Source organism: Cebidichthys violaceus, unplaced genomic scaffold (assembly GCF_023349555.1).
Source record: "Cebidichthys violaceus isolate CVI_PGR_0920_01 unplaced genomic scaffold, fCebVio1.0.p SCAF_6, whole genome shotgun sequence".
In the NCBI taxonomy this organism is placed as follows: domain Eukaryota; kingdom Metazoa; phylum Chordata; class Actinopteri; order Perciformes; family Stichaeidae; genus Cebidichthys; species Cebidichthys violaceus.
In genome coordinates, this window is record NW_027176816.1 from 3,756,911 (window position 1) to 3,768,516 (window position 11,606).

Genomic DNA, 11,606 nt, shown 5'->3' on the forward strand with positions numbered 1-11,606 from the left:
AACACTTGTCAATGCTAGGTAGCAAAAATATACTAAAGTCAAATCAAAAAAGGAAATCCACAGCTTTTTTTTCTGGAAGCTAGTTATGTATTTTGTTTTAATACTTGAGAAATTAAACCATCAATGAAATCAAGAATCACATGTGAATATGAAGTTGAGATGACAACATATTGTTGGCAATAGTCCATGATGCGTCCGGTGATTTCCCCTTGATGCAAATGCTCTTTCGTCACCACTGGCATAAAAAGCGCTGAGAGAGAGTAGACATGGATCTGTCGAAGAGGACACCAGAGTTTGCACAACAGCAGAGGGATCTCCTTTTTTTCACTCTGCTCTCAAAGAATTTGCTTCAGTTCATCAGCCTCACCATGAACTTCACTGCTCTTCTGGTGAGTACTGTCAATGATCTGGGGGAAAACAACTTAATGCACTTTCAAGGTTATTCATTTATGTACTTAAAATGTTAATGCTTTTTACATGCAGTGCAGAAATATTAGACTGTATGCCTTCTGCTACCAAAGAAAGGTGCTGATAGTTGGAAGGATTTTGCCACACAAGGATACATTAAAATAATATTGTGCAAGAACCTTCCAAGAATAATTTTGACTACATAATATATGAAAGCTTTGAACGCTATTTCATTCATAGAAGCAGGTGGTGTGAGAAGATATTTTTCCAACAATATGACGATGAATATGATTATTAAAGTGTTCGGGGTTTTTTTGCATTTTAGCTTTTATTTGGTACTAGATAGTGAGGAGAGATAGGAAACGCAAATGATGTTGATAATGTGACTCTAAGATATATCTATATATTACTTGTGTTTCCAGTTATCACTGGGACTGATGGGGATGGTGTACAGCAGCCCTGTCTGTGACCCTGGCTGTAAATCTGCTCATAGGCATTGCGCTCCAAATTTCAAACACGTGTCGGAGCTCCAGCACTCTTCTGTTGCACCCTGGAATTTAAGGTGAGTTTCCTTTCTGTTGGCCAGAGGAGACAACCTTTTTTTAACTAACAGTACATTGAGGGATGTATAAATGAATAATAGCTATTTTAAAAGATATTTGGAGTGAAAGTAATTGAGTCACTTTGCAGAGCTGAACTTTGTCTTAAGCTTCTAACAAGAGCATAGGTCGGGTTATGCTAAGACAACTGGGTCAAAGTGTTGTCCGAACACATCAGAAATCAAAATAAGAAGGTGGTAAAAGCACACATCTTCTCACTCATTCCTAAAAGGTATTGTGTCAAGAATGGAAAAAGAGAGCTAGAGTAGAAGTTCAAACCCTGCTTACCTCCAACATATCAAATCAATTGATCATAAAAAAAATAATAACTTGGATTTTAATATTTCTTTTAGCTGTGAAAGAACTTGGATGAAGTGCTGGAACATACCTTTCCAAATTCCTGTATTAACCAGCCTTAGTAGCCCCTTATTTTCTATGCCAGAACCTGCCAAAAGAAAAAATAAGAAAGTGACTTGATGAATAATATTTGGTAAAAGAGGTTGTGCGTCAACAATGGGATTGAGTATCAAAAAAATATTTAAATATACTAATGTAGGTATCAATTAATTTACCTTTGTACAAATTCCCCTATTTATCCACTCTTCTAAACAATTTTCGTATTAATTTATTTGTATTAACTTTATTTATATATTTATTAGTAATTTATTTATTCATTGATACGATTTTTGATGATTCTTTTCTCCATAATGTGTCACTTCCACACTTGTTTGCCAATCTGCTTCCATGTATGCCTCAATTTTCATGGACACTTTCCTCCTTTTTTCAGTAATACTACTGTAGAAGGCAGAGAGCCCGCATTCATCCAGTATGCTGATTGCAAGGATTGCACTGAGGCAGACATGGTTGCCAAACCTATCTTCCTCCAGATTTTCGTCTACCACAGCCTAAACAATGACAAGTGGTGCCAGTGTCCCTTCGATCTGGCTGTCGGGTGTACATGTGTCAAGAAACAATGACAATGACGACCGGACATCAGGACTAGTCCTGGATGTAGTTGTACTTGTTGCATTTGCAGTAGTTTCACTGTATGGTGTCTTTGGAATTTATTAACAACCTAGATGGTAGTTTTTTTCTGTATTTGATTGCATCAGTCTCACACTACTTTGGTCCATTGTGGTCAAGCTCTCAAAAGTATATTTGTATTTATTAATATTTTAAAACAATTTTTTTTATTGGCTGTGCTAATGTATAATTTTTTAGATATTCATAGCTTACAATTAAATATGGTATAGATATACAATAATATATAAAAGTCCATCCTTTTTAATAGGATGAATCAAATTTTATTGTTGAAACCGTCATTGCTGAAATTGTATTAGATGAAACATCATAAGTTGATGTGTTTCTGGCAGTGTCGTAGATGTTATCAGGGGAATCCAATTTTGTGGAGAAATAACCCTACATGTTTTGTAAGATGTGGTACGTGTGCAGCATACGTTTATCACACTTTTAGTACGTATCGTGTAATGTTCAATAACAAGAACTTGGTACTTTCAGAATATTTGTGTTCAATACAAATGTGAAAACTATTCTTTTACATAATATGCATTATATAATGCTCCCATGGTTGAGGTGACTGTACCCGAAAATAAACATTATGAAATTCAAGTATAAGCAAAATGTGGGCTTTTTGTATCGGTCACTTAGAAACACTAGACCATCTGTACTAAAAGTACACTATATACAGTAGCTAAGCATATGTGGTCGCGTTTGTTTGTGTACTGGGGCTGATTTCCATTATTTGGGCTCTGCCTCTTTCTTTCTAAAGAAGAGAAATACTGCTACAGCATACAATGACTTTAAACAATAATGTGTTAGATTTGTAGCAACCATTTGGGGAGGCCTACATCTGTTTCAATATTTCAATGCACAAAACCAGCTCCATAAAGAAATTACCCTTTTATAGCCGAGATCATCAAAAATATGCGTGCACATGTTACGGAGGTGACGTTTGACTCCACCCATCCGGACAAGGAAGCAAGCTTTAGACATTGAATTAAATATTTATTTCTGAATCAAAGTACCTGAGAAATGAGTTCTGCCTTGTATTTTGTTACTCTCAACTACTGTGTAAAATACTTTCTGTCAGTCATTTAAATGATATTCCATCCAACAATTAATTTGTCTCCTGCTTTAATGTTTCTTCATTTAAAGACAAAATAAGGAACACAATATATTTAGTGGGATTTGTGAATTTAATCATATTTTCACATGTTTGAATTACATTGTATTTTTTTGTATTTTATGATTTGTTTCTTCAACGGCAACAAATAATTGATTGATTATTTAAATTATTTTTTTCAGGTGGCAGGCAGTTTAGGTTCCTCTTCACAAACTGTTGCCACAAAGCTAAAAGAACGCTAAATATTGTCTGAAATATCCTTTTACAATAGACTTAACATTTACCTTCATTGGACCTGAAGATAAGATAAATTGAAACTATATCCCCGGGGAAATTGTTGTGCAGCAATTGCAAATATATATAAATATAAAGAGTACATTGCCCCTGTTCAAATAAAGAAATATACACACATACATACCCGAACCATGAAACAACCCCTGTCTAAAAGTATATAGGCTTTTGGCCATCTGGTGTAGAGTGTGTGTAGTACCAGCATCTAGCCAGCAGGTGGCAACAACAACATCTAGAGAGAGATATTTCTTCTTCCGGATTGGCGGCTCTTCCTTTCCTGTCGGCCATTTATCGTATACGGTGAGTGTCTGTCGAGCTGTCGTCTTCAAAACGGTTAAAATACGTCTTCTATCCCTACATAGCCGCAATTTTCTGTGAGATATCTCGAAGTTAACGTGGCAGTGTCGTTGTAGATGGCCTGTGGATGGTGTTTATGGCAGAAATTGTGTGTTAATCTCAGACGTTTCCCGAGTGTGTGAGCAGCCACATGCGGCCGCATGCTAACAGTGCTAACTGCAATTGCTGGTTTCTCTGAAGACTCGCATTAAAATACATTTGTTTGTTTTTGTTAATACGGTTATAGATATATATGTATGTAGCTTTGGGAACAAGCGACTGTTAAAACATTAAGCGTCTCGTAGAGTCTCAGCAGCTAACTGTAACGTTAGCTCACGAAATAAGCGTGATGCCATTTCTGATCTCGTTTTTTTTTTGTTCACATTTCTTTCAGATTTGTAGGCGACCACCTGTACGACCTGTAAACATGCAGAACGACTCTGGTGAATTTGTGGACCTCTACGTCCCACGTAAATGGTGAGTGCCTTGTTACTGTGTGCAAAGTGTTCGTATTAGATCCTTTATTTACGTGGGAGTACTGAGACTGCACTGTAAAAATACTCCACTCCCAAGTAGAAGTCCCAAACCTGCCATGAGTACAATTATATAACATTTGGTAGTACTTTCTTTAAAATGTATTGACTGTTGAGAAAAATGTTCCCCGTCAGTGTTAGTCTAGTATGTTTCTGGGTTAATGTGCGAGTTGCGTTTGCAGATGATTACGGTTGTGCCAATGTTTTACTCCTTTATATAATATTGGGTAGTTTAATTTTCATCAATGCTTCATATTCTATAAGATCATTATTTTATAGAATATGAGATTAAAGAAATATATTTTTGAAAACAACCAAAAAGCTGTCAAATTGAGAGTAGAATCATAAAATGAAAAAAAAAAAGTATAAATTTAGTAGTAGCCGTATTTGGGTATGTGTTCACCACTGTCATAGGGTGATTAGAGGACGGTACTGGTCTTAATATTTCTGGGGACTGGCCTGTAGTTAACTTAGTGACAGTGGAGAAATTTGTTAGGAACATCATAAACTGTGTCATTGATGCTCAGCTGAAAGCTTTGTTATGCAGAGTACCGGTGTGAATGACGGTGAGGTTTCAGTTAGATGAACAATAAATTAACATATTTCATGCGTGTTTTGCAGCTCTGCTAGCAACAGAATCATTGGAGCTAAGGACCATGCCTCCGTCCAGATCAACATCGCTGAGGTAAGGGGAGAATTTCAGCCTTAAAGTTTATCCTGTCATATGTAATAGAAAGCGTGAAACTAAGATTAGTGTGTCCTGATTGAACCACTATTAAACATGCTGTTTATGGTTATAAGTTGTATTTAACTATAATATACTAAAGACGCCCCAAGAATACCTTTGTCTACATAGATGGCATTTGTATGCTTCAACTCTAATACGGTCTGAGTATTTGTGAATTTTGTCGGCTTGCTACTCAACAAGGCTTTGTGACACATGTAATACTGTCTGTTCTACAAATACACACAAAGTTCAAACACTAGGCTCAGTGTTGGTGGTAAATATTTGCATGAAGTAAACCACAGGGCCATGATGGGAGTGAGGTTCAAGGGTTATGGGAAAAACTGGTGCTGTAACAGCGTGAAGCTGGACAATTTAATTTATCAAACAGGGTCCGCACCAAGGAAACAGGAGAATGACTGGAGTAGTTTTGTCATCAATTAATAGAATAGTATCTATTCTGGCTGTCACTCTAAAGGTTGTCAGAGACTAAATGATCGCTCCGTGTTGCTTATTGTACTAGACATGAGTGGAACAACAGTGCCAGCAACTACACCTTTGTGCAGCGACTAGCCATGTTGCCTCACTGCCAGAGGGGCGTGTCGTTACAGACGATGACTGGATTTGTTTTATTTTCATGTGATGTCAAAGTCAGTTAACAGACATTTGAAACTTGCTTCACATGAAATCCACAACAGTAAAGATCGAGCCTGCGTTCAGTTTTGTGTACATTCCATTAGTGTTGGGTGGTAACATAGTTTGTCTACCGTTTGAATTGTTTTGAGAAGTACACAAAAATACCACGCAGCAATTATGTAACTAAAAACAAAGAATTTATTCTCAGTAATGAATTTCACAGCAAATCTCCGGTTATTTGGTTTTCATATCGCTGCGGATTGAGTAGAAGAAAGTGGATGCCTGAAAATACAATAACTAGAGCTGATTTTGTTTTGACTGATTCCAATTTTTTTTTAAGAGCTATAATTGACAAAAAGGCACCAGACTAATGTTGTGTTCACACCAAATGTGAAGCCAATTTTCAATTTATTCTTTTAATAATTAACAATTAAGTAAATGTATCTATTTGTGTGTTTATCAAAGTTAGGAAAGCAATGTTTATGCCGTGTGCAGTGGCTGGTTTGGACTTCAAATGTTCTGATCCAAAGTGCTCTGTCCTCTGCAGGTTGACAAGGTGACCGGTCGCTTCAACGGTCAGTTCAAGACCTACGCGATCTGTGGAGCCATCCGCAGAATGGTGAGTCTCCGTTCACTCTCTTTCTCCGCTGTCACATGTTTGCTTGTCAGTCCTCAGTTTAAGTGTTTTAGGAGAGGATTAAGCTCTTCCGTTTGTCACATTGTACAATGCAATGTTTTTGCGATCAAATTATATTTCTGTTTTTATTTATTTAATACATAGTTTATTAGTCAATTTATATTCCGTAGCTAGCAGGCTAACTTAATTGTCAAGTAAATGTAGTGAAATGGAAAACAATATTTCCTTGTGGAGTAGAAGTATAAAGTTACATAAAATGGAAACATTCAAGTCAAGTACATTTTTGAGAGCACAGGGTTCTTCTTATAGCTTCTCAAGTTTGCTCTCGAAGTGCACCAGATTGAAGCATTTACTTTTCTTTTTTTTTAAATCTACAGAATGTTCTGACAGGGTGTCATGACCCTGGGCCAACCTAAATGGTGAAAGGTCCACCCACTAATATAATCCTGAGGGAAGCACTGAACATGGATTTACATTTTTAGTATTGAGCTGCCGGGTAGTTTCTATTACAGACTTATTTGTGGGATAGGATCTTTTATTAAGAATTAGACAGAGTGTTGTGTTTGAATGCGTTGACAGTGGAAACCTGCCTCTGCCATGAAATGCTCTTAAGAGTGCTGAAAGCTTTAGTCTGAACATATTTTCTTTGGTCCTACAGGGCGAGTCTGACGACTCCATCCTGAGGCTGGCAAAGAATGACTCTGTTGTCGCAAAGTAAGAACCTGTTCTCAAGTGTCGTAAATGTGGCAGAATTACCGTTTTTTTATAGATGGGAAAATAATTCAGCATGCATGAATAAGGATGACCGACATAGTTTTGGTTATCTGTATAGTATAATAGTTCATAACTGTGTTTTTGACCAGTGTAGTGCAGGCTTTTCTGTGATGCTGCACTTCAATCATACATGATTTATGTTTGAAGCTAGTTTCTCTCTCAAGCAGCAGCAGTTGTTCCTCTTTGTCAGAGGAGAAGCATCTTGTACTAAAGTAATTGTTGAAAGTCTTATTAAAACAAATTCTAGTTCACAGCAGACATTTTGACCAGTGATACGAAAGCACATGTCACTAAAAAAGTGTTAAAATCTATCGTTTGGCCATTTTGAATTCAACAACTAACAAATCTTTTTTTCTTTTGTTTCACAGGAACCTCTAAGTGTGGCACTGCAGCAGTGCAAACTTTGTAAAAAATAAAATGGGGGAAAAACTTTTGTTGCCGTGGTAATAATTTCTCAACAACGAATGAAAGATGTAAAGCGGTTATGTGTTCCTTACACGAGTGTCAGTATCGATCGTTTTAGTATCGACTTGTGATGTTGTGACTCGTGGAGCCAGTGGACTCTTCTCTGTTAAAGTGGTGGTTTTGGTTTAATAATAGTCTTAATAGACCATGTCTGGTCGACGTTTCACAGCTGGAGGATGAAAGCTCTATGGCTGTTGTTGTCCACGTGTTTCTGTTAGACAAATGTGATCGGCCTGTAAATTTAACTATATGGCCATAGATGTACTACAGGTTTATAAATAAGGCTGTAAAATAGTACGTCAAGCTAATTGTCTTACAGATGTGTTTACGGCGCGGTGTGCAGCGGACTCCACTGGTCTGAAGTCAGTAGTGACAACAAAGCAACATGGTCGATGGTTTATTAAGGAGTTAATCTTGATCCATGTTTATTGGTTGAGTGAAGTTAAGTTTACAGTAAGTCTAAAAATGTTGAGTTAGTAGTATGCAATATTAACATAACTTGTTGACACTACTTATAATAGTTCAGGAGTGTGAATCTGTTTAGAAGTTAATCAACCTTTATGTTATAGGCTGCTCTAACTGCCACACATGAGCTCTATGCCTCCTCGGGTGAAAACTGTCCACCAAAGGGTCTGGAGATCTCTGTGGACTGACCGAGTGACCAATGGGGCTAAAACGTACTGTAGTAAATTGTCACAATGATAAAAGTGAAAAGTTGACAAAGCAGGTCAATATGAAGCCAAAGTTGTCCTCTGAATCAACACTGAAGCACCCTTTATAACATTACAGCCTTCTGTATAACTTCAACTTAATGCTCATTATTACATGAAAGCACAAACCCCAAATTACATTACAGGAGGTTACGCAAGTATTTACATTAGGCTTTTATTGTAACAAGGTACTGAATATAAACCAGCTCAGTGATTAGAGTATGAGTGACGCATTGATTTGTTTGGCATCACACTAGAAATAGGTATGAATGGTAGCGTGAAACTTGGCCTTTGTTTGGGAGTTTGCTTAAGTCTAAATCCTTTAAATAGCTGAGATCTGAGGTAATGTTTCCTCTGAGGTCTGAACAGACCTGAAGGGATAATATACAGCTATGAATAGGACCCCATCATTACTGTGATTTATTCCAGCATAGGCAGGTCACAGTAAATGGAAGTTTCCTTCAAAATCAGAAAAAAATCTTGTTTTATACTTCTAAAAAGGCAGCAAGCAAAAAGGAAAGCTCTGGACTTCATGTTTCTCATAAACTTTCATACAATGAAACTCGTTCAACTGATGCTCTTTCTTTAGAAATTGAGTCAACGGCACACGTGGTGAAAAGTTATTGAGGACATTTATTTAAGTACGCTTACAGTGCCCTCCAGAATCATTGGCAGCCTTATTAAACATGAGCAAAACAGGCTGTGAAAAAATGTCTTTGCTGTTTATCCTCTTGGTCTTTCACTCCAAATATTCACAAAAATCTTACCTTTTCATTGAAGTAAAATTATTGAAAGAAAAAAAAAATGTTGACATTAAATAAATATTTTTCTTCAAAACATGTGTGCCACAATTATTGGCACCCCTAGAAAATCTCATGATTAAAATCTAACTGAAGTATAATTCCAGTCATATTTTACATTTTTAAGTTCACCTGTTTGATTAGGAACTCTTAAGTGGTCAACCATGACTTCCTGTTTCACTGCTTTATAAATATGAGGTGACCTAGGCCAAATTCCCTTAGTCATTCATCACAATTGGAAAGAGCCGAGAACACAGTGACGATGTGTGACGAAAAGTTGTTGAGCTGCTCAAATCAGAAAAATGGATATAAGAAAATCTCTAAACAGTTGAACATACTTTCTTTCCACTATCAGGGCAATAATTAAGACGTTTAAAGCGACAGGAGATGTTAAGAATCAGCCTGGAAGAGGACGTATGTGTACATTGACCCCACGCACCATGAAGAGGATGGTTCGACTGGCAAAAGAATCTCCAAGGATCACAGCTGGAGAATTGCAGAGGTTAGTTGAGTCTTGGGGGTCACAGAGTCTCCAAAACTACCATCAGACGCCACCTACATCACCACAAGTTGTTTGGCCTCTGCTGTCAATCAACAACAAACTCAAGCGCCTACAGTTTGCCAAAAGTTACTGGGACTTTCAATGGCACCAATATGGTCAGATGAGACCAAAATAGAGCATTTTGGCAACAAACATCAAAGGTGGGTTTGGTGTAGACTGAAAGACAGCCATACAGAGAAGCACCTCATACCCACTGTCAAGTATGGTGGCGGATCATTGATGTTGTGGGGCTGTTTTTCTTCCAAAGGCCCTGGACATCTTGATAGGATACATGGTATCACGGACTCCATCAAATACTAGCAGATATTAAATGAAAACCTAACAGCCTCTGCCAGGAAGCTAAAAATGGGCCGTGGTTGAACCTTCCAGCAGGACAATGATCCAAAGCACACCTCAAAATTGACACAAAAATGGTTCACCGACCACAGAATAAAGGTTTTGCCATGGCCATCACAGTCCCCCGACCTAAAGCCCAGAGAAAACCTGTGGGATGAGCTGAGGAGGAGAGTCCACAAGCATCGACCTCTGAATCTGAAGGATCTGGAGAGATTCTGCATGGAGGAATGTTCTCAGATCCAGAGCCATGTGGTCACCAACCTCATCACGCATTACAGGAGAAGACTCAGAGCTGTTATCTTGGCAAAGGGAGGCTGCACACAATAATAAATGAAGGGGTGTCAATAATTGTGGCACATATATTTTTGAGAAAAATATTTGTTTTATGATAAGAATTTAATGTTTCTTTCAATTATGTTAGTTCAGTTAAAGGTTAGCTTTTTGTGAATATTTTGAATGAAAGATCATGAGAATAAACAATAAAGATGTTTTTTTGCATCTCGTTTTGATAATTTTTACTAAAGGGTGCAAATGATTCTGGAGGGCACTGTAAGTAATGTTCATTTATAAATAATTCTAATTCAGTAAAATTACATTCTGAATGATGAGTACTTTTACATTTTGTACTTTTGGTAACATTTTGACTGTAGGACTAAATGTGGATAAATGCCCACTTTATTTTATAGCAGTGTATTTTTACATTTATTAGATAGATAGATAGATAGATAGATAGATAGATAGATAGATAGATAGATAGATAGATAGATAGATAGATAGATAGATAGATATACTTTATTCATCCCCAGGGGGAAATTTGTTTGTAGCAGCAACAAACAAAGTTACAGAGTAAACATAAAAATATGAAGTATAAAAAATTGCTCAATATATACAACACAATACAATAACAGAGCAGAGCATATTACATTTAAGAAAATTAAATAATAAAGAAAATACAAAAAATGCACAGTATATATAATTCAATAGAATGGTATTAAATTAGCTAACTAGGTAAACTAAACAGGAGTGCAAGCATCACCAACAGCAAACAACAGCAGTGTAGCGGAGTGGTAGTCGATTGGAGGATGATTTGACCAGAGGTGGTTCATTGTAGAGTGTTATAGCAGAGGGCAGGAATGTTCTCCTGTATCGGTCCTTGTGACAGCAGAGCTGGATCAGTCTGTTGGAGAAAGTGCTCCGCTGTCCCTGCAGTAGGTGGTGGAGAGGGTGATCCGGGTTATCCAATATGGATAATCATTTCTTCAGTGTCCTCCTCTTCACCACCTGTTCCGGATAGTCTTGTTTGCAGCCAATGATGGAGCCGGCCTTCTTAACCAGTCTGTTAAGTCTGTTGGTGTCTCCGGCTCCAATGCTACATACATCTTAAATGTATGGAAACAAAATCTTCAGAATGATAGATATTCTTTCAATGGCCTTCAACTTGAGAGTTCAATATGGAAATCAGCTCTCACTGTCGCGGCCATTACCACTTGTGATGAAGATCAGTGCTTTCGTTTAACCAATAGGAAAGAAGCTCTTGTGACTCTCAACCAATTGGATTCAGCTGCTTATTCCTCCTTATAACTCCTCTATAAAGAGCTGCACTTAGCTGGGCTCCTTGTTCTCCTCTCACACAGCACTCCTTGAAGCGCAGC

The 11,606-nt window shown here is 37.4% G+C and overlaps 1 protein-coding gene across 2 annotated transcripts; it reads left to right on the forward strand.

Moving 5' to 3' along the window:
• The first annotated feature begins 3,691 nt into the window (after positions 1–3,691).
• Positions 3,692–7,511, forward strand: rps21 (ribosomal protein S21). 2 transcript variants are annotated; one of them, XM_068733023.1, is made up of 6 exons: positions 3,692–3,741; positions 4,172–4,254; positions 4,932–4,995; positions 6,218–6,289; positions 6,966–7,021; positions 7,450–7,511. In XM_068733023.1, the coding sequence occupies exons 2-6, from the start codon at positions 4,205–4,207 to the stop codon at positions 7,457–7,459; spliced, it is 252 nt and encodes an 83-aa protein (XP_068589124.1). In that variant the 5' UTR covers positions 3,692–3,741; positions 4,172–4,204; the 3' UTR covers positions 7,460–7,511. The 2 variants fall into 2 exon arrangements, with proteins under 2 accessions (XP_068589124.1, XP_068589125.1); XM_068733024.1 differs by lacking the exon at positions 7,450–7,511 and having other exon boundaries at positions 6,966–7,025.
• The last annotated feature ends 4,095 nt before the right edge of the window (positions 7,512–11,606 follow it).